Source organism: Anguilla anguilla, chromosome 12 (genome assembly GCF_013347855.1).
Source record: "Anguilla anguilla isolate fAngAng1 chromosome 12, fAngAng1.pri, whole genome shotgun sequence".
Classification (NCBI taxonomy): domain Eukaryota; kingdom Metazoa; phylum Chordata; class Actinopteri; order Anguilliformes; family Anguillidae; genus Anguilla; species Anguilla anguilla.
In genome coordinates, this window is record NC_049212.1 from 9,696,964 (window position 1) to 9,721,491 (window position 24,528).

The window sequence follows — 24,528 nt, forward strand, 5'->3', positions numbered from 1 at the left end:
AAATAGACCATCCAATCAGAACCCCCCCTGCCCCCCAACCCAACAAGCAATGCTTAGTGAATGGATCTGCTTACTAATGAACCACATCCTATGAAGATAATTTGCAGCTTTTTATGATACATTAACGCTGACCATGGAAAGGTTATTAAGGCCTCAATCGTAATGGGATGGGGGTGGCAGAGAGGCAGGTGGGCCTGCGGGGGGGGCGAGGGGGGTCGGGGGGGGGGGGGGGGGGGCTTCATTGGATCAGTGAGGAAGAATAACCCTCGAGACCACGCTAATTACAGCCCATTCCTCTATCGGAGCGGAGCCATCTGCTCGTGTCACTTCCTCATTGTGCATCAGGTCTCACTCATGAACAGACCACCGTGGCCGGGGATGTGTTTTAATTAAAGCGCCGGTCTGTAATTATATTTATTTCACGAGGACGGGGGTCTCGGACGTGCCCCCCCCCGCTCGTCTGGGCTCCTCATCGTCCGCCGCGACGGTGAGTGTTCAGTCGTCCTGTCTGAACACCGTGGATCTGAGGGACCAGAGTCACGGAGTGCAGCAAAAAATACAAAATTTAAAATGGAATTAAATAGAAACCCTTTAATGTGTGAGGTCACAAATACGTGATTAGAATGTTCTCAACTGAACATTCTAATGCTGATGTCACAATCGCTACTGAAAGCAGCGGAGTTCTAGAACACTGCCAGGAAATTCTGGAGGAAAAAAAAAACATTCTAAAAAAAGACCTGCTCTTGAAAGGGTTCAGTCTGGCGGTGCGATTTGAAGGTGACTGGGCTTTAGCGGAAGTGCTAACGGGCTCCAGGGGCCCGAAGAAGCGTCACGGCGATTCCAGCGATTGAGGCCGGTCGCCCGACGTGTTTTTAATTTCGGTAGAGGAGCCCGGCCGCTCAGACGAGCGTGCCCAGCGTGGAGGGGGGGGTACCTGGCTGGCTCGGCTGTTTTGGAGTGGCCACTAAAAAGCAGTGAACTGGGAGAAATGAAGGCCTGCGAATGGGAAGCTGTTCTGCTCTCAGTGATTATTGTTGTTCGTGTTGCTGTTATTGTTGCTGCTGTTGTTGTTTTATATGAACAGGCCCTCTGGCGGTACTACGCTGATGGGTGGTCATGCCAATAAAGCTTATTTGAATTCAATTGAGTTGAACACTCACCCAGTTCTGTGACACTGATATCTCTCTCTCCCTCTCTTTCTCCCTCTCTCTCTCTCACACACACACACACACACACACACACACACATGCACACACACACACACACACATTTAACAAGCCACACAAGGCACACAGCACAGCCACACACACAGGAACAGCCCGCATACCTCTCTGTCATGTGAAGAGCTTTCTTACACGGCTGCAGATCTGTCACACCCTTTTATCTCAGAATAAGTATTTTTATGAGGGAGAAAATATGTTTAAATAAAAAAATACATATATTTTTATGGTGAAAAGTCATTGTACAGGGAAATGGCCTGGGTTGACATGGCGCATGTGTCCCCTAGGTTTCCCGGCAACGGCGTACGGTCCTGTGGCAGCGGCGGCGGTAGCAGCGGCCAGGGGTTCAGGTAGGGCAGTGCGCCTAGTAAGCTCTCCCTCCCTCTCTCTCTCTCTCTCTCCCTCTTTCTGTCTCTCTCCCCCTCATTCTCCCTCTCTCTCTCTCCATCTCTCTCCCCCTCTTTCTCCCTCTCTCTCTCTCTCTTTCTCTCTCTCTCTCCATCTCTCCCTTAACACCAGCCACACACTCACACAATCTCACGGTCCTGTGCGTGTGTGCAGGCTCCGCCCCCTTTCCTAAGGAGTGGGTGGGGTCTGAATAGTGGTTCTGCTGTTGGAGTCTCTGGCTGGGTGTCAGGGTGGATGGTTTTGCTGAAGGTAGTGTGTGTGGGTGTGTGTGTGTGTGTGTGCTCTTGCACACACACTCATGTAGTCTCACACAGCCTCACTCTCACACACACATTATAGACATGCACAGACTCATTGTCGCTCATAGATGAAATATAGACACACACACGCACACACAGACACATGGTTCTTTTTCTTCACAGATCATTGATTTATGTGTCAAAGGGTTTAATTAACCAATCAGGCTGTCCATTTCTGAAACAGCGGTAGCTGAGTGAATGGCCAGCTGACAGGCGGGAGGTCTTTCTCTGCGGGTGCAATGGCCGCCCATTTTTAATTGGCCCTCACCGTGCCGCTGAGTGCTCTGATTGGTGGACAGGAGAGGAGTGCAGCCTCTCTGTCTCTCGCTCCCTCTCTCTCCTCTCTGTACATTTCTATCTGTCTGTCTAATCTGTCTACATATCTGTCTGTAATCTGTATATTTCTGTCTGTCTGTAATCTCTGCATTTCTGTCTGTAATCTGTCTGTAAATTTCTGTCTGTCTGCAATCTGTCTGTATATTTCTGTCTGTCTGCAATCTCTGTCTGTATGTTTCTGTCTGTCTGTAATCTTTCTGTATATTTCTTGCTTTCCCTCCCTCTGGATTCTGATTCAGTGTTTTATTTGCATTAGAAGAGAAATGTTGTTGTTACAACAGTAAATACATGGATGATATTAAAAACAAACCCCACACACACACACACACACACACACACACGCACACACACACACACACACACACACACACACACCAACTGCTGGCACGCTGTGTGCTGTGTTCTGTCCCACCCCCTCCCCTCCCAGATGAGCCCTACAGCGCCCCCTGTCTGTCGGCCTCGTTTGGGCTCGAAGCGCTCAGAACAGGCCCCGCCCCTCCAGATCAGGAGGCGGTGTGCCCGCTAGGCCCTGATCGTGTTTGTGTGGCCTTTACGTTTGAAGCTCTTTAGCATTTCATGCAAATGAACGCAGACCGCAGGGCAAGGGGTATAGAGAGAGCGACTGTGACTGATTGCAGCCAGTCTCCCGCCCCCCCTCCCCATTACGGCTGTGCCCCAGGCTTAAGATCACCTGACAGAAAGAGATAACGGCGTACCCAGTGAGAGCCGTAGCAATTGCTGTGGCAATCATGGTATTTTTATATCTGCCCTCCGAGCTCCGTGCTTTCATGCCCATCTAGCGTCTCCTGGGAAGTTGACCCGGCGCTGTGGTATGACATCAAATTAACCCATTTACCCCCTCCCTCAAGCAATCTATTGAGTGCTTCGATTGTGACATCATAATGCTCCCCCCCCTCCCCTCCTGCTGAAGCAGTCTATTGAGCCTTGAGCTCCCATTGTGACATCATAATGCCCCTTTCCCCCCCTCCCCTGCTGAAGTGCTGCGTTTGAGACAAGTGGCCATAAGCAGGCTGTGTCATTGGAGCAGGCTGGTTCATTTCCTCATCTCGTTGAGAGACGTTTCTCACTAGCGCCAGTGCGGTTGGCTCCAGTATAGGGGGTTTTAGCCACCCGTTTTAATGTAAGTAGTAGCAATACGGTCCAAATACGAAGTCAAAATGTTTTTGTCCACAAGAAAAAGTAGTCTTTGTCTAATGTCTCCCCATATGGCAATTTTTTTGAGTTATTGTGCAATTTGGACAAGACGGTTGCATTTTACGGACGAATCGGGGACAATTTGCCTTTCTACCAAGTCACTGCATCTCACGCGCTTAGTGGACGACCCTACTGCGCAGTCTCTGGCTCCAATCTGTACAACATGGCGGCGCCCACAAACTACACTTCCCAGGCTTCAAAGCGCTTTTCACCAAGCCCATGGAGAGTCAATGGGTGATGTCACAGTGTCTTTGCCCGTATTTTTCTACAGTCTATGGTTTGAGCTCCCAGTGTGACATCATAATGGACATATTATTGCGTGCTTCTTTCTGTGGAATCTTATTGGTTGTGACTGAAAGCCGCAGCCGTGAAAGTGTTTGCGCACTCCTTGACTGACTTGAGCAGCGATCGCAGTAACGCGGTTTCACCACCAGAGAGGCTGTTGAGGGTGAAAAGGCTAGCGGACGTATTTGGCTGTTAATGGTGAGGACTGGCCTTTGGTGATATCGGTGTGCTGGGTAATGAGGCTGTTCAGTTCTGAGTGCTTTTCGGAGAGTGTCATCTCCCCCACTTACTGAACACTGAAAGCCCTGGCATTCAACAGGCCTCAGCTCTTTGTTTAAATATTCAGAATATTTATGTATTATTTTACCAGTGTTTGGGACTCATGCTCGGAATCCAAAAGCCGATTGGTCAGCGGCTGCCTGACCTTAGCCAGTAGGGCTACAGTTTCTGCCACCACCCTGACAGGACTTTTAAAGAGAGAGTTGTGTTATCCGAGTTTCTCTGGTTGGTCAAATTAAGACGACATTATCAACATCCGTTTACAAAACATAACAGACAGCACGGTCGCCTTTAATCTTATTTGTTTTCTCGGTGCATTGCTATTAGCTAAACTGAAGTTCAGTTATTTACCTGTCAAAAAACGCCGACCACACTTATTTATTTTCTTCAAAACTGCTCTCAAACTGTCAATTTTAAGTCAAACTGACACTGACGTCAAACTGTTTTCAATCAAGATCTCAATCGGACCTCGGTAATTAGTCTCAGTGTGAAGTAGGACCAGCACTCTTTACCCAACGCAAGCCCAGCGCCAGGTCAGGAAAGCTACCGCAGAGTGAAATCTGTTTAACCATTGTGAGCAATCAGTGCTGGTTAAAAGCCAGCGTTTCATGGCAGTCACTGCACACACATTATTGTGACTGCTGTTATGGAACTTCCTGTTTGGACTTTCTTCCCCAGACATTTTATGAAAATTGATTTATTTATTTTTGGTTATACATTTATTTTTTCCCACTTCCCAGTCTGTGCAGGCCGACATCCTCTGAATACACAAGGCTTGAGCTTTAAGCTGAAATGTGTTGTGTTTATTTACATGCAGACATGCCCCCCTCCTCTTCCTCCTCCAGTCATTGTCTTTTTTCACCTCGTCTCTCACTGCCAGGGCCGTTCCTCCTCTGCTCTGTATCTCTCACTCCCTCTTTCTCCTCCCCTCTCTCTCTCTCACTCCCTCTTTCTCCTCCCCTCTCTATCTCTCACTCCCTCTTTCTCCTCCCCTCTCTATCTCTCACTCCCTCTTTCTCCTCCCCTCTCTATCTCTCACTCCCTCTTTCTCCTCCCCTCTCTATCTCTCACTCCCTCTTCCTCCTCCCCTCTCTATCTCTCACTCCCTCTTTCTCCTCCCCTCTCTATCTCTCACTCCCTCTTCCTCCTCCCCTCTCTCTCTCTCACTCCCTCTTTCTCCTCCCCTCTCTATCTCTCACTCCCTCTTCCTCCTCCCCTCTCTATCTCTCACTCCCTCTCCCTCCTCCCCTCTCTATCTCTCACTCCCTCTTTCTCCTCCCCTCTCTATCTCTCACTCCCTCTTTCTCCTCCCCTCTCTATCTCTCACTCCCTTTTCCTCCTCCCCTCTCTATTTCTCACTCCCTCTTTCTCCTCTCCTCCCCTCTCTATCTCTCACTCCCTCTTTCTCCTCTCCTCCCCTCTCTATCTCTCACTCCCTCTTTCTTCCGGTTTTCTCTTTTTCTGGTCTGCGCTCAGCTATCTGTCCCTCTATCTCTCTCTCTGTCTGTGCCAAACTGTCTATTTTCTCAAAGAAATGCTCCTTTTATTTCTCATTATCTTGAGAGAGATTTCCTAAATATTGATTCAACACTTATTTTTCATTTGGTGTTTGTATTACTGTTGTTTTTATATTGAATCAATTTTCTTCTAACAGTTTGGTTGTCTCCATTTTTATTTTTTTTATTTTTTTTTTGCTTCTCGATTGGTTTGTTGCACAAACCATTCATTCTGTCCTGCAAAATATTTCAGGCACACAGACCCCCCCCCCTCCAGGGTGTATTGGCCGTGACTCAGAGGCTTTTTCGGTGAAAGATTACCACCTTCCCCCCTCCTGTTACCACCAACCTCTCTTTGGGGAGGGTTTAGGGAATGCGACCCCTGGAGGCCCTTTGAATTGGGGCTCCCAAAAATATTGCATTGTTCCGGGGCTTAGCGGGAGGGGGGTGGGATTTGATCCCTCCGCTGACACTGTGGGACGGGACGTCTAGATACGGGCGCGGGGGTCGTGACCTTTCTGCCACCCATCCCCCCCCCCCCCCCCCCGTCTGCTTCACAGTCTCTGGGGCCTCAGGGCTGGAGCTGATGCCCTTCAGTGCCCCGCTGCCACTCTGGGGGGGGGGCGGGGGGGAACGGAATCGGGCCCTGGGGAACAAGGGTCTGGAGGACGGTGTTTGGGAGGGAGGAGAGGGGGGGTGTTAGGTGGAGAGGGCAGGGCAGGATAGTGCCCAGTTCGCTGTGGCAGTGGCGGTTGGTGGTCTGTGTGAAGCGCTCTGCAGGAGCCACTGAAGCCAGCCTCGCTGGGCCGTTCTCTTGCGCAGATCTGCGATTGGAGCACAGCGGCAGGGTTTGTGCCTGCGGTCATACACCCTCGTGCTGTGAGTGGCTTTGTGGGTGTGGTCACTGGGGGTGGGAGGGGCCTGGTTTGTGTCTCTGGGATTGGGCGGGGCAGACTCAGCTATATGTCTCACTCCCTTTGGCCCTCCCTCCCCCTGCCCCCCCCCCCCGTCGATGCTACTGAAGGCAGCCGAAGTGTGAAGGGCAGATTCAGGACGTCTGGCTCCAGGTTTGAGCGCCCCCCTCTCTGTCCCGGGACAGGTCTGCTCCTGGCCGGGCCGCTCCCCCGAACAGGCCCCGCCCCCCCTCTCTGCGCACCCCAGACCTCCACGTCCGTTAACCTCGCGCGAACCTAGCCCACAACTTTCCTCTTTTTCGGAAGAGAAGAGAAGAGGGGATAAGTTTGAGGCTGGGGGGGGGGGGGGGGGGGCAGCAGAATGTCTGTGGCACTGAGAGAGAGTGCTTTGGGGACGGGGCGGGGGGGGACGGGACGGGGGGGGGTGGGCAGGAGAGATAAATCATCTGTTAAAATTCATTAGCCAGGCCTATCTGAGCACAAAATGACAAGACATTAACTACAGATTATTTATGTGCGCGTTGGCACTGGCTGGAAAGAAGCAGCTAATGCTGTTAATTAGTCACCTATTCGTTTAGAAAAGGCTATTTTAGATGAGAGAGAGGAAAGTTCCTGGAGGGAGAGGAAGGGAGAGGAGGGGGGGGGGGGTGTAATTTTTATTATTTTTTTAATGACGGAGGTGGAAATGGGGTAGCTGATTACAGCCGTCCTGAAGTTCGCGGCTAATTCGGAAACGCGTTTGCGGGGCTGTGCGGGGTCAGGTGAAGCCGGCTGGTGCGTTTTAGCTGGTGAGGACCGTGTGGGACGGTGCGGGACGGTGAGGACGGTGCCGGACGGGAAGGACTCTGCGTGCGTGTGCTCTGCGGGCTGCTAAGATCGCCCCAGTGAGGAACAGAGGTTCGGAAATCCGGGTCCAGATAGTAAAACTCCGCCCCAGGATTCTGTTTCAACCGCCTGGGTTGGTAAATGGACTGCATTTATATAGCACTTTTATCCAAAGCGCTTTACAATTGATGCCTCTCATTCGCCAGAGCAGTTAGGGGTTATGGGTTAGGTGTCTTGCTCAAGGACACTTCGACATGCCCAGGGCGGGGTTTGAACTGGCAACCCTCCGACTGCCAGACAATCGGTCTTAGCTCCTGAGCTATGTCGCCCCATTCAGACTGATAGAGGCGCGTTGTGGCCCTGCTGTTAGGCATACCTCACACGTATAATATACTGCAGGCCTCTCAGCAGGCAGCTGATGGTGTTCTGACACTCGTCATGCGGCTTCACCCGTTACAGTGTCCGCAGCACACCTCAGAAGGGCGCTCCTGCAGGGATATTTCTGTGATCATTTCAGCACACTGATCATTTCAGCACACTGATCATTTCAGTACACTGATCATTTCAGTACACTGATCATTTCAGCACACTGATCATTTCAGTACACTGATCATTTCAGCACACTGATCGTTTCAGCACACTGATCATTTCAGCACACTGATCATTTCAGCACACTGATCGTTTCAGCACACTGATCATTTCAGCACACTGATCATTTCAGTACACTGATCATTTCAGCACACTGATCGTTTCAGCACACTGATCATTTCAGCACACTGATCATTTCAGCACACTGATCGTTTCAGCACACTGATCATTTCAGTACACTGATCATTTCAGCACGTCGATCGTTGCGGTGCGTTGATCAGTTCAGCACGTTGATCATTTCAGCACGTTGATCATTTCAGTGCGTTGATCATTGCAGTGCGTTGATCATTTCAATGCGTTGATCATTGCAGTGCGTTGATCATTTCAGTGCGTTGATCATTTCAATGCGTTGATCATTTCAGTGCGTTGATCATTGCAGTGCGCTGATCATTTCAATGCGTTGATCATTTCAGTGCGTTGATCATTTCAGCACACTCTGCCGTGGTTGTCCGGGCACACGCCAGCGCCAGTGGTAGTTTCCACGGGTCCATTTTTCATCCCTTCAGATTTGGGTCTTAAATTAATTTTGCCCATATTGCAGCATGTCAGCTGAAATTAATCACGTTCTGGCTATTTCATGGAGATTGAATGGCTTTACTAATTTTGCACTTGATGCGTATATTGCGTTAATTTGTCTTTGTAGCGTACCGTTGGGCCTGTTTGACTGCTTCCCCCTCCCGTTGACGCATTACTGCATTTGACGGTGATGATGCCGGTGATAATGATCTTCTTGCTTATGATGATCGGAAAGATGACGAGGATCTTACAGCAGTGATTCCTCCAAGCAGGAAAAAGCCCTTTAGTTATGAATTTGGTTTGAGGTCTTCTCTTTGTACTGTTTATTACCAAGAATTTCCATTAGGGGCATCCTGTGTTGTGCCCACTCATTCTGGTGCTGCTGTTAAAATCACCCCCCCCCCTTGTAGATGCACCCAGGGAAAGCACCCAAGAATCACGTGGGACCCAGGCAGGGTATCAGCCAGACAGGAATCCCTTACCCCATAGTTTAGTAGCGCCCTCTCTGGTTGAAAGGGGAACTGCAGCCTCCGGTTCTCCAGTCCTGCAGCTCGGTGGATCGGGCAGCTCGGTGGATCGGGCAGATTGCAGAGCGGGAAATGGTGGAAGCTTTAGTGGAGACGAGCACCATTACCCATCATCCAAAATCAGTAAAGGGCGACGCAGCAATGGGACCGGCCAAAGTTTGAAGTTGGGTGTCGCTAAACGGGTAATCTTTCCCCTGTTAAGCCCTTCTGTGGCGCCCTCTTTTTAACGCTAGCCTGAAAATGACATAAAACGGTTGCTGTGTTTTAACCCTTTTGATAATAGGCATAATCCTGGTATTTTCTGAAGGAATTACAGTCAGAATTAGTCTAAATGTTAGATAATATAAATATTATCAAAATAAAGTAACAGAAGCTCAAACACAGTGAAGGTAGAAGTTATTTTCTCACCAAAAATATATTTTGGGGATACTGATGCTTGGATACAGGGCTTAGAAACACAATGGATCCACAGCCACACCACTGAGGAAAGCCTCGTTCAAATAAGATGGCAACACCATCAAAAATTAGCATTTTGCATTGTTTTTTCTAAGCTATGTCTTGGCGGGTTTCCAAAAATGCCATTTGGAGACTCCAAAAGGACACTTGTTAGCCAAATGATACTATGGGTCTTCAGAGGTGTAAAACACCTAGAAGAAGTATGCTAAAATTAGTTTGCTTCCTCTGCCTGTCCATCTCCCCTCTCCTTGCTTTCCCCTTGCAACCTCTGGCATCAGCAGGTCTGGAAGATTGTAGATTATGTTTATGTCTAGTCCTTGCTTGCGCATGGTGGGTTCCATTAGCTATACTGAGGGACAGCTTGGCCAGTGCTGGTCAGACAACTTTGTAGGTATCTTGTTCCAGTGAGTCTATACAAAATGGAGATAATAACATTCCTATCTACACGTTACTTTGGCCTGTAAGCGATGGCAAAATAGACTACAATGATAATTTGTCTCGTGTATTGCTTAGTAAAAAATGGACATTCTATTGATCTTGCTCTGAGGTAGCATGACTTTGGGACAAAAATGACTGGATTTTATTAGCTGGATCCTTGCCACGATAAGGATAATGACTTTACCGTGATCTGTGTCTTCTGTGGATTTCCAAAACTCAAAAAAGGTGAGGGACCCCCCCCCCCCAAGCTTGTTTTGTCACCCCACATTACAAAATAAGGAACCGTTGTCACTAAAACACTGGCATCATAAGTTTATAGAGACAGAACCATGAGTTTTAGCACTTTCAAACAGAATATTATGTGACCAGATTGCTTGAAAATTTCACAGTAAACAAACAGAATGAATGCAAATAAACCCACTGTGCTGGTGTGGCTTAGGGGGTTAATCTGGCTCACTGAAGGGATGTGATGTAGTCCTCAGAAAGATCATGAATTCTTTCATAAGGACATCTGCCAAACAGTATTTACAAAGAAATGGTTAATATACTTGGAAAGCAGTTGCCTGTATCCATGACCTATTCCCTTCCTCGCCCTTTTGCCCCCCCCCCCCCACCAAAAGGGGGGGTCATTAATTATCCAGCTGATGCATGCTTCCCTCCACTGCTACTGCTGTTCCGGTCGCCATGGCAACGCGGGCCCCAGTCATTTGTTTTAGGAGATGACTAATTACCAGCCTGGCTGGGTCTGGATCGAAGGGAAGAAGCCTACTGCGCATGGAGAGAGAGAGCAGGGAGTTACGGTTGAACTCTGACATGCATGATTTGATGGTAGTTTGAGGAAAGGGAGAGTAAGAGGAAAGAGGCGGGGACGGCGGTGTGTCGCGTCTGTACGCAGGGCCGCCTCCGTCAGTTTAGTATCCAGCTCATTACCCATAATTCCCTCTGCGTCTCCCAGCCGGACTCAGACAGGCCTGAAAGCCCAGCTCTCGGTTCAGTTGCTGGATGGGGGAGGCACAGACTCAGGTGGGTGGAGGAGGCACAGACTCAGGTGGGTGGAGTAAGCAGAGACTCAGGTGGGTGGAGGAGGCACAGACTCAGGTGGGTGGAGGAAGCAGAGACTCGGGTGGGTGGAGGAGGCACAGACTCAGGTGGGTGGAGGAAGCACAGACTGGTGGGTGGAGGAAGCACAGACTCAGGTGGGTGGAGGAAGCAGAGACTCAGGTGGGTGGAGGAAGCACAGACTGGTGGGTGGAGGAAGCAGAGACTCGGGTTGGAGGAAGCAGAGACTCAGGTGGGTGGAGGAAGCAGAGACTCGGGTGGGTGGAGGAAGCAGAGACTCAGGTGGGTGGAGGAAGCAGAGACTCGGGTGGGTGGAGGAAGCAGAGACTCAGGTGGGTGGAGGAAGCAGAGACTCGGGTGGGTGGAGGAAGCAGAGACTCGGGTGGGTGGAGGAGGCACAGACTGGTGGGTGGAGGAAGCAGAGACTCGGGTGGGTGGAGGAAGCAGAGACTCAGGTGGGTGGAGGAAGCAGAGACTCGGGTGGGTGGAGGAAGCAGAGACTCGGGTGGGTGGAGGAGGCACAGACTGGTGGGTGGAGGAAGCAGAGACTCGGGTGGGTGGAGGAAGCAGAGACTCAGGTGGGTGGAGGAAGCAGAGACTCGGGTGGGTGTAGGGAGCAGACTTTAGCTAGTTAGCCCCGGTGTGCTCAGCTGCAGTGTTTGCTGCTCAGGCCCGTCCTGATCCAGCATCATTATTACCCAGCGGCAGCGTGGCGGTCAGGGGCCTAATTAACCTGGCTCGTCCGAGCGGCCCGGCGCCGCCGTGGTGAAATTAGGGGTTTGGAGTCCGCGCACACGCGCTCCTTTTTACCGAATTACGCCTTCGCCCGCAGGGGGACGGCCGCCGGCCACTTATTTTGAAGAGCATGTTATTTCGGTAATATAAATCACGGAGGAAATTTGAATAGCTCGGGCGCAGGGGGCGAGAGGGCGGAGGGATTCCCAAAGCGTTCTGCGTCACAATGTGATGATTTTTTTTGTTCCCGCTGAATTGCAGTGCCTCGGGTTTATAACGAGCTGAATTAGCGCTTTTTTTAAACCGCTTTTTATGCGCCTCCTAATTTTTCCTCCTAATTCGGAACGGCCAGTCAGATTTGTCGGGCCAGCTGTGTGCTGTAGCACCCTCCATTAATTCGGGAGAGCCGACCGCCTGCCAGCTACCTCTTCTTTCCCCTGATTCGCGCGGTCCGTGTGTAGCGACTGCGATCTTCACATGCAGCTGGTGTATGGGCTGCAGTTCCCCGGTCGACCAGAGGGGGCGCCATTACACGATGAGGATAACCCAACTGCCTGACGGTACCGACTGTAATATGCCACCCGGCTGGATCAGCGAGATCTGGATTCCAGACCAGAGATCCGTAAAAGTCTGATCCGTTCCTTTTCTCAGAACGCCATTTTATGAAGAGGGAGCCTTTCTTCCCTCCGCTCTGGTGTTGAAAGCGTTGCCGCTTTAAGTTTTAACCCGGTTTGGGTTTCTCGCCGGCGCTCAGCAGAAGTGGCTGGTTTTACATGCGGAGAAGGAGAATTGGCTCCCAGGAGCTAATCAGACAACCCCACTTTACCTGATGACAGAATTACTGTCTCTATGGGCCAGAACCGGGAGCTTTTTAAACTCCCTTTTTATTCCATCTCTGGCAAAGATAGCGCTATCATTTGGAGTCATCAGCCTGAATAATGGAAGTAATTTTACCTTGCTTTATTTGATAAGCCTTCTCCAATGCTCAGCCATGTGCAGCTTAGGTCTAATTTTCCGTATCAGTGCAAGCAACGATGATGTGTGTGTGTGTGCGTGCGTGTGTGTGAGAGAGAGAGAGAGAGTTTGTGTCCCTGTGTACACGAGCGTATGCATGTGTGTGCGTGCGTGCGTGCGTGTGTGTGTGTGTGTGTGTGAGAGAGAGAGGGAGAGAGATTGTGTCCCCGTGTACATGTGTGTGCGTGTGTGTGTGTGTGTGTGTGTGTGAGAGAGAGAGAGAGAGTTTGTGTCCCTGTGTACACAAACGTATGCATGTGTGTGTGTGTGTGTGTGTGTGAGAGAGAGAGAGAGAGATTGTGTCCCTGTGTACACCTGTGTACACGAGCGTATGCATGTGTGTGCGTGTGTTTCTGTGTATGTCTGTTGATCCTGAGTGGTTTGTGTTAGCCTGCGCATGTGTGTGTCCTGGAATGGAGATGTTTTGCAGGGAGCATTCAGATGCCTGTTTCTTGGCTCAGGAACAGGAGCGGTGGGGCCACGGGTGAAGGAGAAGTAGAAAGAGAGAGAGAGGGTGAAAGAGAGTAGCAGACTGGCTGATCCAGAACACATCATCCTCTCGTCTTCTCTGCACTCCTTCCCTGCCCTTCAGGCTGCTCTCTGGGAGATCAGAGCACATTTCCATAAATGAGTATCGTCGTCTCAGGAATAACCTTTCAGTGAGAGTTTCGCCTTTTTCCGTTCCACTTATTTTTGACCTTAGACATATATAAACGCTCTCTTCGGTAGAGAGGCGGTCTCCTCCGGTGGCAGATCTGTGCCGTAGTTTCCGCTGACCCACTGATCCAGTTTTAATACGAGGCACTTTTTTTTTTCGAGAGTCGAAGGGAATGCAGGGGATGCATACGTTTCCCATGATGCACCACTAAGGAGTTGGAGAGCCACACTGACCCCTCGTTTGAAATGTTAGAACACACCCGTTCTCGTGGTAACCGTGTGAACCTGGGTCCGAGCGCTGGGCTCCCGAGCTGCCTCGCGAAAGTGTGAATCGAGCGAGGTCACGACTGTCACGGCGGCGTCACGCGCAGCGCAACAGGCGAGTGGCGCGTGCCCGCGCGAGCGTCGTCATGGCAATGTCAAACGCAGCGCAACAGGCGAGTGGCGCGTGTGTCCGATGGACTGGAGGGTGAGACGGTGGAACCCCAGCCGAATGAAACCCTCCCTCCCCCGGCTGGCATCAGTAACGCGGCGCCCCCTGTGGCGCGGCGCTGGCAGTGGCGTGGCCCGGGTTTCGATCCCACTCGCGGGGCCTCACCCGTACCCCGCCCCGCAGCTCAAAAACAGACTTTTATTTACCGCTGACACAAATCACAGCCTCAGTTTGTGTCTGTGTTACACGCCGTCAGATCAATAGTGGGCAAACTGCCATGTTTTTAAAACCCATAATTTGGGGAACGGGCATCCTGCCAAAGAGCTGTTAAATCTGCCACCGCGAGCCTGAACCATGTGGATTATGTCCTTATATCTATTACTGCCTGCGTTTGGAGAGCTGCTGCTGTAGTGTGTGTGTGTGTGTGTGTGTTTGCATATGTGTGTGCATGCGTGTGTGTGTATTTGAATAGCTGCTGCTATAGTGTGTGTGTGTGTGTGTGTGCATGCATGCGTGTGTGTATGTGTGTGCGTTTGAATAGCTGCTGCTATAGTGTGTGTGTGTGTGTGTGAATGCGTGTGTGTGTGTGTGCATGCGTGTGTGTATGTGTGTGTGTTTGAATAGCTGCTGCTATAGTGTGTGTGTGTGTGTGCGTGTGCATGCATGTGTGTGTGCATGCGTGTGTGCGTGCGTGTGTACGTGTGTGTGTGTACGTGTGTGTTCTCTTTCATATAGGATCTGTGTATATTATTGTGGCTGGAAGCTTGGGACAGCCCAGGTATGATTTCAGGTTTAGAGGGGGGCAGGTTAAAACCTTAAACTGAACCACAGAATGGCTGTGGACACGCAGCCAAGGTCCGTTGGCAGCAACTTTTTCTTGCATAATGGGATTAAAATAATTATGACTATTATTCACTTTATTATTTTCGATTCAGCTCCAGTTGTAGAGTGCTGGGGAGGGGTAAATTAAGGGATCTGGTTTTAATTTGTGTGCATGTTAATCACTGCTTGAAGGCAATTTTGATTTTTGCAATTTTTTTTCTGATATCAATTTAATTCTGTTTCCAGCAGGTTAAAAATGCCTGAAGCTAAGCGATGCGTCTTAGCTCTCTGGGACCTTAATGCTATCTGAAGATTAGGAAACAAACTTATGTCTCACTTATGTGTTGATTCAGTACACGCGGCAGCATGAATGCAGAGAGGAGAGTTTCCCCCAGGAAAATAGTTAGCGGAGGGGGGATGTTCTTCTGGGATCTTCTGTGATTTCCTGGATGAGTTGTCCTTGCGCCCTTGGAGAAATTTTGTCAGGCTGGCCATTCCTGGGAGGGTGTTTCAAGTGTTCTTCATTTGGAGATAATGGCTCTCACTGTGGTTCGGTGGAGTCCCATAGCCTTAGTAATGGCTTTTGTGACCCTTTCCGAACTGATATATTTCAGCAAGTTTTTTATCATCTTTTCTGAAATTTGCTTTGATCGTGGCATAATGTGCTTGTAGAAACTACTTCACCCTGATGGTAAGGTTCCATTTGAGTGAGGTTTAGACTCAGCAGGGCTGGCTGCAATCAAGCCTGACTTCAATCGGCTGAATCTTGTTATCAATTAAATTTGGTTAGTTGGTTGATTGAGTTGCTGAGGGGGGGATTACTTTTCACACGAGTGATATGGGTGTTTGAGGACTTTTGCACTAAGTAGATGAGATAATTAAAAAAATGTGTTTTGTGGTTTTTGTGGTTTCTTATTGTCCCATATTACATTTTGTCTAAAGATCTGAAACCATGCAGTAATATAGGAAATCAGGAAGGAGCGAATTTATTTAGCCAAAGGAGGGGAATTTAGGGAGGAGGCTTCCCCTGCAGGGAACGGGCAAACAGGGGAAAGGGGGATTGATGTGTTTGCCTTTATTTACGCTGCAGTTTGACCCCAGACTGAAGGTAACCCTCCTCCTAATCTAACCTGTAAACCTGCATTCCCTTTTGGGATATAAGGAGAAGCAATTAGGCCAACAGTAGTACGCAGGAGCAGTGTGTACAGTGTTCTGATTGGGCCCCTGCAGCTGGGCCTAGAACCCGCAGACGACGTCATTCGCAGCTGGACGTTGTGATGAGCGTAGGGCAGGGGCGGGCAGTTCGGCCCTAGAGGGCCAGCGTGTAAACAGGTTTCTGTTCTGAACCTGTTGAGCTGATGAGCTAATGAGCTAACTGGCTGTACACACCAACACTGGTTCACATCACGGTAAACGGCTTCATATAGGAACACAAGAACAGTCTTCGGCTGTCCTTCACGCGCTTATCCAGACATGTAGCTGAAATGTCAGATGGCGTGAATGTTAGGGGTAATTAAGGCCAGAAGTTGGCAAGAAAACCAGAAATGGACACGGCCCTCACTGCTCACCCTTGGCTTAGCGGGTCATTAGGGGGCACACACTAAGAACAAACAAAAACAGCACACAAAAAAAAAGCCAGGCCTGTCCGTGCCCCCCAAACCCCCATTTTTTTAACGTTGCTGTGCAAAGCTGTTCCGCAGTGACGGAGTACCCCTACACCCCCCCCCCCCCAACCCAACCCAACCCAACCCAACCCTGTACTGTATCTCCCAGGGTTCCCCGAATACGGTTTCTATACCGCACCCAGTGACCACCGGGGGGCGCCCTGCTCCTTTGCGGACTATGGGTCCCCGCTGTGTCCCCAGGCCCCCGAGATGCTGCAGCACGGTGAGCATGCCACGCCCACCTGCGCCCCCCCACTGCAGCCCCCGCGCAGTCCGGAGCAGTATAAGAGCCCAGGTTTGTACCCCACGACCCCCCCCCCCCCCTCCCTCTGCCCGACCCCCCCCCCCCCCCCATCAGCCTGCGCCATTACGCTCCTCCCTCATTTACCCAGAATGCCTGAGCCATTCATTTCCACGTGCTCTTCAAGCAAGAGAACTTTATATTTTTTATTTCTTTCAAATCCAGTAAACCCGCCATTTATAAGGGCTGTCCTGAAATGGCTCTGCATGAGTAGAATATGATTTTTTAAATATTTGTCTTTTTTTCTCCCTGCATTGACACTCCAGTGCATCTGTACATGCATTGCTACAGTAGATCCACGTGCACTCTGTATGATGCTTGGGTACGATACGCATGTTCTGTTCAGCTGGAGGGGGGAGGGGGGAGGTGAGGGGGGGGGGGGGGGTGAGCAGGCGGGTTCGCTGTCCAGGCTTTCAGCACAGTGTCCAGCACTGCAGTGCTCTCAACTTTTTTTTATCACTTGACCCCTGTCATGATTAATAACAATGACAGTAAGAAAGATGGCAGAAAAGATGAGGTTTACAGCAAGCCTGTGTTCCCGTTACCTCTTTGTTATTTAGTTATTCATTTTTAGTGCATTAATGTAGATGTGGCTTGTCTGTGAGCAAGTCCTGCATCAAGATCTGCACAACAGCACAAACAGTGCACACAGCCATAGAGCCATACAGCACACAGACACACAGCCACACAGCCACAGACACACAGCCATACAGCACACAGACACACAGCACACAGCCATAGAGCATACAGCACACAGACACACAGACACACAGCCACAGACACACAGCCATACAGCACACAGACACACAGACACACAGCCATACAGACACACAGACACACAGCCATACAGACACACAGACACACAGCCATAGAGCATACAGCACACAGACACACAGACACACAGCCATACAGCACACAGACACACAGCCACAGACACACAGCCATACAGCACACAGACACACAGACACACAGCCATACAGCACACAGACACACAGACACACAGCCATACAGCACACAGACACACAGACACACAGCCATACAGCACACAGACACACAGCCATACAGCACACAGACACACAGCACACAGACGCACAGACACACAGACACACAGCCATACAGCACACAGACACACAGCCATACAGCCATACAGACACACAGACACACAGACACACAGCCATACAGCACACAGACACACAGACACACAGCACACAGACACACAGCCATACAGCATACAGAAGCACAGACACACAGACACACAGCCATAGAGCATACAGCACACAGACACACAGACACACAGCCATACAGCACACAGACACACAGACACACAGACACACAGCACACAGACACACAGCCATACAGCATACAGAAGCACAGACACACAGACACACAGCCATACAGCATACAGCCATAGTGCGTACAGCACACAGACACACAGGCAGTGCATATGAACGCGTAACACAGTGGTGCGTCATGCGTTACTGCAGCCGTACCCACACGCGTGATTTAATTAATCTCTCCCAGATGAAATTGGATTTTTTTTAAAGTTCCCCAGCACAGGAGATAATGAAGTGCTGTTTTTTAAACCGCGCAGGTATCTAATTAGTCTCTGGAAGCAAAACCATTGGCGTTCCCGCTGCGGATAGTCATTTATCCAGGAACGGAAACACCCTGTGTGCTCCGAGCGTCCTCTACGGCTCCGCAGAGATCCGGGTGTTTCTCTTCCTTGGACACAGACGTTCTCTCTGCGCGCTGCGTAAAGCAGTTAGAGAAGGAACAGGCACGTTTCCTCGCCTGTGTCTGTAGCAGTTGTCCACCTGTCTTCGCTGCTGAAATGTGATTGGATGGTCTCTAGGAAGGCCAGCAGGTTGTATGGGTACAGTGGTCCACCATTAAATGACTGAAATAGGATTGAAAGGACCGGAGGAAAGATAGGAAGAAAGGATAGTGTAATAGACGGAAATCCAGAGTAACTAACAGAGTGAGTCTCGGACAGGGCAGTCACGCTGTGTCCCTCCCTGTTCAGTCATCCGCAGAGTCCTTTTGTGGCACCCCAAGGTCGAAACCCACCATTTCTGTAACCAGGTGCATTGTGGGTAAACTCAAAACCAACCTGTGATTACTGGCAGTGCCCACCATGTCTGTAACCCAGTGCCTTGTGGGTAAAGTAAAAAAAAACTTGTCTTTAACAGTAGAACCCGTTCTCTTCTTACATAACCCAGCTGTATCATGGGAAAAATCCAGAAACATTTGTTCTCTTTCCCAGATACATTGTAGATTAACTTTTTTATTTATTTATTTATTGTTCGTGTGTAACAAATGGCTCTGCTGAGTCTGTGGGTTTTGGGCGTCCTCTCCTTGAGCAGTAAATATAGCCGTGCGAGTTGCGCACCTGTAGGGCGAATGATGAATTAGCCGAATTTAGGCCGCCCATCTGGGGTGCTGGGGAGAGGCCGGGTCTCTGTTCGCCGTGTCCTTTGTGTTTGAGGAGGACAGGTGTCCGCGCGGCGCCGCGAAAAGGTGAGGGTTGCCTCGGTGACCGGACACTCCTCCCCGTTCCGCTGCAAAAGCCGCGACTTCCCCCCCCTCCCAGCCACGTGGACACGCTCTGTCTGAAACGCTCCCACCTTTCAGGCCATTATTATTTTTAAAATTCCTGCATTTAAAAAATGAATTCCTCCTGACTCTTCAAAAAGGAACCTCTATTTTTAACCAATATTCAGAGTGTTGCTTGCATATGATTGGTTAATCAACAGCTTGTTTATGTGTTGTTTATCTCCCAAATTTCAAGAGGGGGTGGGGGGGTGTGCTGACAGGTAGACTGTTGCTTGCTGTTGTGGTGATGCCCTGATATCCAGTAGCTTTGGGGGGTGTGGGATGATGTGACCGATTTTGCTTCAGTAGCTGAGGGGGACATATTCCCCCCATCCAAAAAGCCACCACTTAATAAAAGGTGCCATCCCCTCCCCCCCCCCCCTCCCACTGCACTGCCCTCACTGTAGGGCTGGGCTGTCTGTAGCTGGGGGGTTTGTGATGTGTTTGAACTGAGGGCCACTCCAGAGTAGGCTCTGTCGGGGTCATGGGGTCATAATCAGATTGTTAAATATTTACCTGGCTTTGGATTTATGTTTGGGCCCTGTGTTCCCCACCTCCCCACGTGCCATGTGTTTAAAGATCTGCATGGTACCACTGGAAAGGGAATTTCTCTTTTTTATTGTCAAATGTGTTTGTGTGGGGGACTAAAACCATGTGTGCGTGTGTGTGTGTTTGTGTGTGCTTGCGTGCGTACGTGTGCATGCGTGTGTGTAAAGAAAGGGGAGTGAGAGATGGAGGGAGAGACATTCCCTTTCAGAGAGAGAGAGGGAGGGAGGGAGGGAGTGAGAGAGAAGGACGTTCCGTTTCAGAGAGAGGGTGAGGGAGGGAGGGAGAGAGAGAGAGGGAGTGAGTGAGAGAGAGGGAGAGAGAGGTTCCATTTCAGACCACTCTCAGCCCGGCCCTGTCTGGTTGGTGGAAACGTGTGATACGTGCAGGAACAAATTTGCTGTCCCTTTTTTTTAAATTAATGAATGAATGAATTTTACATTTTTAGTTCCAAAACCAGAGGCTGTGAATGACACCCAGCAGCACAGACGTCGCCCCTGTCAGCGCCTCCTTACGAGGCGGGCCCAGCGGCGGCAGGTCGTCTCTGAGTCCAGCCTGCCATGTGCCGGGCCGGCTTCGTCAGAAACGGGACGCTCTTTCCCCCCCCCCCCCCCCCCCCTTCCTGTCCCGACACGTCGGATCGCCTCCCCAGCCAGGCTCGTCCTCGGCCGTCTCCGCGCGTTTCCATCGCGCTCCGTTATTTTTTCTTCGTTCTTTTTTTTTTTAAAGCCTAATCCGTTTTATAATCTCGAGGCATTAATGGCCCTCCCTGTCAGCGCGCGCTTGGACCGAACCGCAGGCTTCCGCCCGCGCGCGGAGAGCTTGATTTAATATTCCCTTTATTAGCGCGAGGGCCCGATTGGCCAGCCCGCCTTTCGGGATGAAGGACGAAGGGGGACGCAGTTCCCGAGCGCGTGGGAGGAACGCGGGGGGGGGGGGGTCCGGCGTGTTCCCGCGGTGTTTAATTAGCTCCATTAGCCGCATATTTTTACCCGTTTTAATTTCTTTCGAAAGTGGCGGCGGGGGGGGGAGTTTGGAGAATTGTCCGCGGTTACCGCCATTTAAGGCCACTGCAGGGTTCCTCCGTCTGTCTGTCCATCACTTCCCCTTTCCCCTCCTTTCCGCGGTTTCCAGTAAACCGCCAGCTTGTCTTTTTGGCTGGACTGCAACAGCGGGGCCAGCCCTACAAACGCAAATGTCTGTGACTGACTGAGTGAGTTATGAAGTTACACCATTGTTCGGCCGAGTTATGAAGTTACACCATTGGTCGGCCAAGTTATGAAGTTACACCATTGGTCGGCCGAGTTATGGAGTTACGCCATTGGTCGGCCGGATCACGCGTGTTAGGTCCAGCCACATGCTAGGTTTTAACCTGGCCTTGTTATCTTCCTCCCAGCGAGCTCCGTTCTGGGGTTAGCCGTTTCCTCGGCCAGTCGGCGAGGTCGCGCGCTCTCCCTGAACCCCGATACGGCCCGCCCGCACCCCCAGTTTGGCTTCTTTTCATCCCAGAAATGTATGAATGTGTTGCAGGGAGGGGAAGGATGGGGGTCCCCCAGGATGGAGATGGGACCCGTTTTCTCTCCTCTCCTCTTGTGTTGGCCAGGACACCAGCAGTAATTTCCTGGCTGTCAGGAACAGGGGGTTGGGGGGGCTGTCTGGAATGAGGGGGGGTGGGGTGCTGTCAGGTACATAGGAGGCCTCTGGTGCACACGGGCTGACGGTCTCCATCATTTATTTAAAGAAGAAGAAGGGGGTGGCCGGGGGGGGCGCGGGGGGGGGAGCGTTTGCAGGAAGCGGCTCTCCAAACGACAAGTGTCGATTAGACCTGGGTGTTGCGCCGAAATCCCCCATGTAATTTGTGTGGGAATAATGAGGTGTCACTCCGGGGTGTCACTCACGTTCGATTCCGACTCTGAGCGGCGTATTGGGGGCGGGGGATGGGGGTATGGGGGGGGGGGTGCTGAATTAGGTTATGATGACGGTATGTTGGATGGAGGGTGGAGACGTCTGAAAGGAGTTGTCATAATGTCAGGGGGGGGGGAGCTCTGCCTCTCCCAAACAGACTCGTCACTCTGGGAGGCCCCACAGGCCTGGAGTGCTGTCGTCTCAGCTTCGATGTGAATTGTCTTCATCTACCTGAAGTGTATCTGAAGTGTATCTGAAGCGTATCTGAAGTGTATCTGAAACGTATCTGAAGTGTATCTGAACTGTATCTGTAGCGTATCTGAAGTGTATCTGAAACGTATCTGAAGTGTATCTGAAACGTATCTGAAGTGTATCTGAAACGTATCTGAAGTGTATCTGAAGTGTATCTGAAGTGTGTCTGTAGCGTATCTGAAGTGTATCTGAAGTGTATCTGTAGCGTATCTGAAGTGTATCTGAAACGTATCTGAAGTGTATCTGAAACGTATCTGAAGTGTATCTGAAGCGTATCTGAAGTGTATCTGAAGTGTATCTGAAGTGTATCTGAAGTGTGTCTGTAGCGTATCTGAAGTGTATCTGAAGTGTATCTGAAACGTATCTGAAGTGTATCTGAAGCGTATCTGAAGTGTATCTGAAGTGTATCTGAAGCGTATCTGAAGTGTATCTGAAGTGTATCTGAAGTGTGTCTGTAGCGTATCTGAAGTGTATCTGAAGTGTGTCTGTAGCGTATCTGAAGTGTATCTGAAGCGTATCTGTAGCGTATCTGAAGTGTATCTGAAGTGTATCTGAAGCATATCTGAAACGTATCTGAAGCATATCTGAAAGCCACTGTTTGCTTGTGAGTCTTGGACTGTGGTGGCTGCTATACTTGCAGTGTTCAAAGAGTTCCCCTAGTGCGGGCTATGAGCTAAATGGCCAACTACAGACCTCTGTTTCTCAGACTACTTTTAGACATACATTGAAGGTTTGTTCATTCATTTAGTACAAGTGATGTCATCACAACAATTTGTCTCCCTGTCGCAAACACCCCTCTAGCTGGCTACTTTTCTCATCAGGCTGGCTACTCACAAATTTGGGGCACCCCCCTGAGTGTGGGGGAGGGGGGGGTACTCCTGCTCCTCTGTCATGTGCATGGGCTGAGAATGCTGGCATGGACAGCGACCCGGGGGTCCAGGGCACATGAGCATCTCAATAATCAGATGTCTGAGGAAAAACAAAAAATACACATTTATTCAGTTTGGTGAAACCATGTAACCATGTGGTTTTGAGTAATGGCTGCTGTCAGGTGGTTTATTTTATGTATATAAGTATATGTGTGTGTATCTATCTGTATGAGGCTCCTATCTTTTAAACAGGGACTGAGTAATGGTGACTGTGGAATTCTGCACAGTCATTTCGGGGGAGGGTTGATGGGGACTGACATTTGAGCTGGATAGATACATACAGTTCATATGTATGATCCTATTTCCTGTTTTCATTTTATCTTAGACTGATTTGGAGCTCTTTGGCTTTTCTTGTTGTTGAGTAATTTCTGTAGCATACTCTACTGTGCATGTATACAGAGGTCTTATCTCTGCTCGCCGGTCCCTAATAGCTGCTCTGCTCATCCAAATCCCCCCCCCCTCCCCCCCCTGTGTTCCCTGGCAGGCACCAACCCGCCCCGCCCCGGCGGTTTCCCCGGCGCCAGCAGCCCGGGGCCCGTGGCAGACCTCTACGGAACCGCCAGTCAGGACTCAGCCGTGGGGAACTACATCAGCGCGGCCAGCCCCCAGCCAGGTTCCGGGTTCGGACACAGCATCGCCGTGAGTACAGCCATACCCCCCTCCCCTCTCCCCTGAGCCCCCCCAAACCCCGCAGGTCCATCACTGTACCGCCAGACTGACACCTTACAGTCCTAACCACGCACATGATGTTAAAGTATGTTTAACCCAAGTAACTGAATGTGCATCCAAGCAAGTTGTAAGAGAGAATAAAAACTGTCAAAACAAAGTAATCTTAGCTAAAGAGCAGGAGGTGCGTGTGAGAATAAAAGTATCTTGTGAAGGTCGTTGTGCATTCTTATTTTAAGAGAAATGCACTTTTAATAAAACGAACACTGGTCTTATGAAAATATTGGTTATTTGCAGGGCTTTCCGTTGTTGCATTAATAAAAAAAAAATTGTTCCAAGAAAACACTTAATATAATAAACTTTATGTTCTTATTTCAGGATTAGTGCTCTTAACAGTTCTTGTGATGGAACACATTCAGAACACTTTAATTCCCAGGTCGTCTGAGCCCATATAGTCAATGTTTTCATGGTCCGGGACCTACAAAATGTGTAAAGCGATCAAAGGCCAGTCTGGGCCCCACCTATTTCAGACCCAGTGGAGGATGTGCAAATGATATCCACGCAGCACAGTGCATGCCGTTCTTTTGTAGGCCCCTGGCAAAGAGTCAGAGCGTTGAAGGCCCCTGGCAAAGAGTCAGAGCTTGGAAGTCCCCCGGCAAAGAGCCAGAGCTTTGAAGGCCCCCGGCAAAGAGTCAGAGCTTTGAAACCCCCCGGCAAAGAGTCAGAGCTTTGAATCCCCCCAGCAAAGAGTCCGCGCTTTGAAGGCCCCGGCAAAGAGTCAGAGCTTTGAAGGCCCCTGGCAAAGAGTCAGAGCTTTGCATTCTCCCTGGCAAAGAGTCAGCTTTGAAACCCCCCGGCAAAGAGTCAGAGCTTTGAATCCCCCCGGCAAAGAGTCAGAGCTTTGAATCCCCCCAGAAAAGAGTCAGAGCTTTGAAGGCCCCTGACAAAGAGTCAGTGCTTTGAAGGTCCCCAGCAAAGAGTCAGAGCTTTGAAGCCCCCCGGGAAAGAGGCAGATATTTGAATTCCCCCGGGAAACTATAATGATCTTTAAGGAAAAGGCCACAGGAAGAGGATTTCAGTCATTATCGCCA

At 50.2% G+C, this 24,528-nt stretch overlaps 1 protein-coding gene across 1 annotated transcript in view; it reads left to right on the forward strand.

Annotated features, from left to right (window-relative positions):
- Positions 1-24,528, forward strand: part of msi2b (musashi RNA-binding protein 2b) — a 71,390-nt gene that overhangs the window by 35,787 nt on the left and 11,075 nt on the right. The window contains exons 4-6 of the mRNA XM_035384021.1: positions 1,508-1,570; positions 16,356-16,541; positions 23,256-23,410. Of these exons, the coding sequence (XP_035239912.1) occupies positions 1,508-1,570; positions 16,356-16,541; positions 23,256-23,410 (404 nt within the window). The remainder of the gene's footprint in view (positions 1-1,507; positions 1,571-16,355; positions 16,542-23,255; positions 23,411-24,528) is intronic.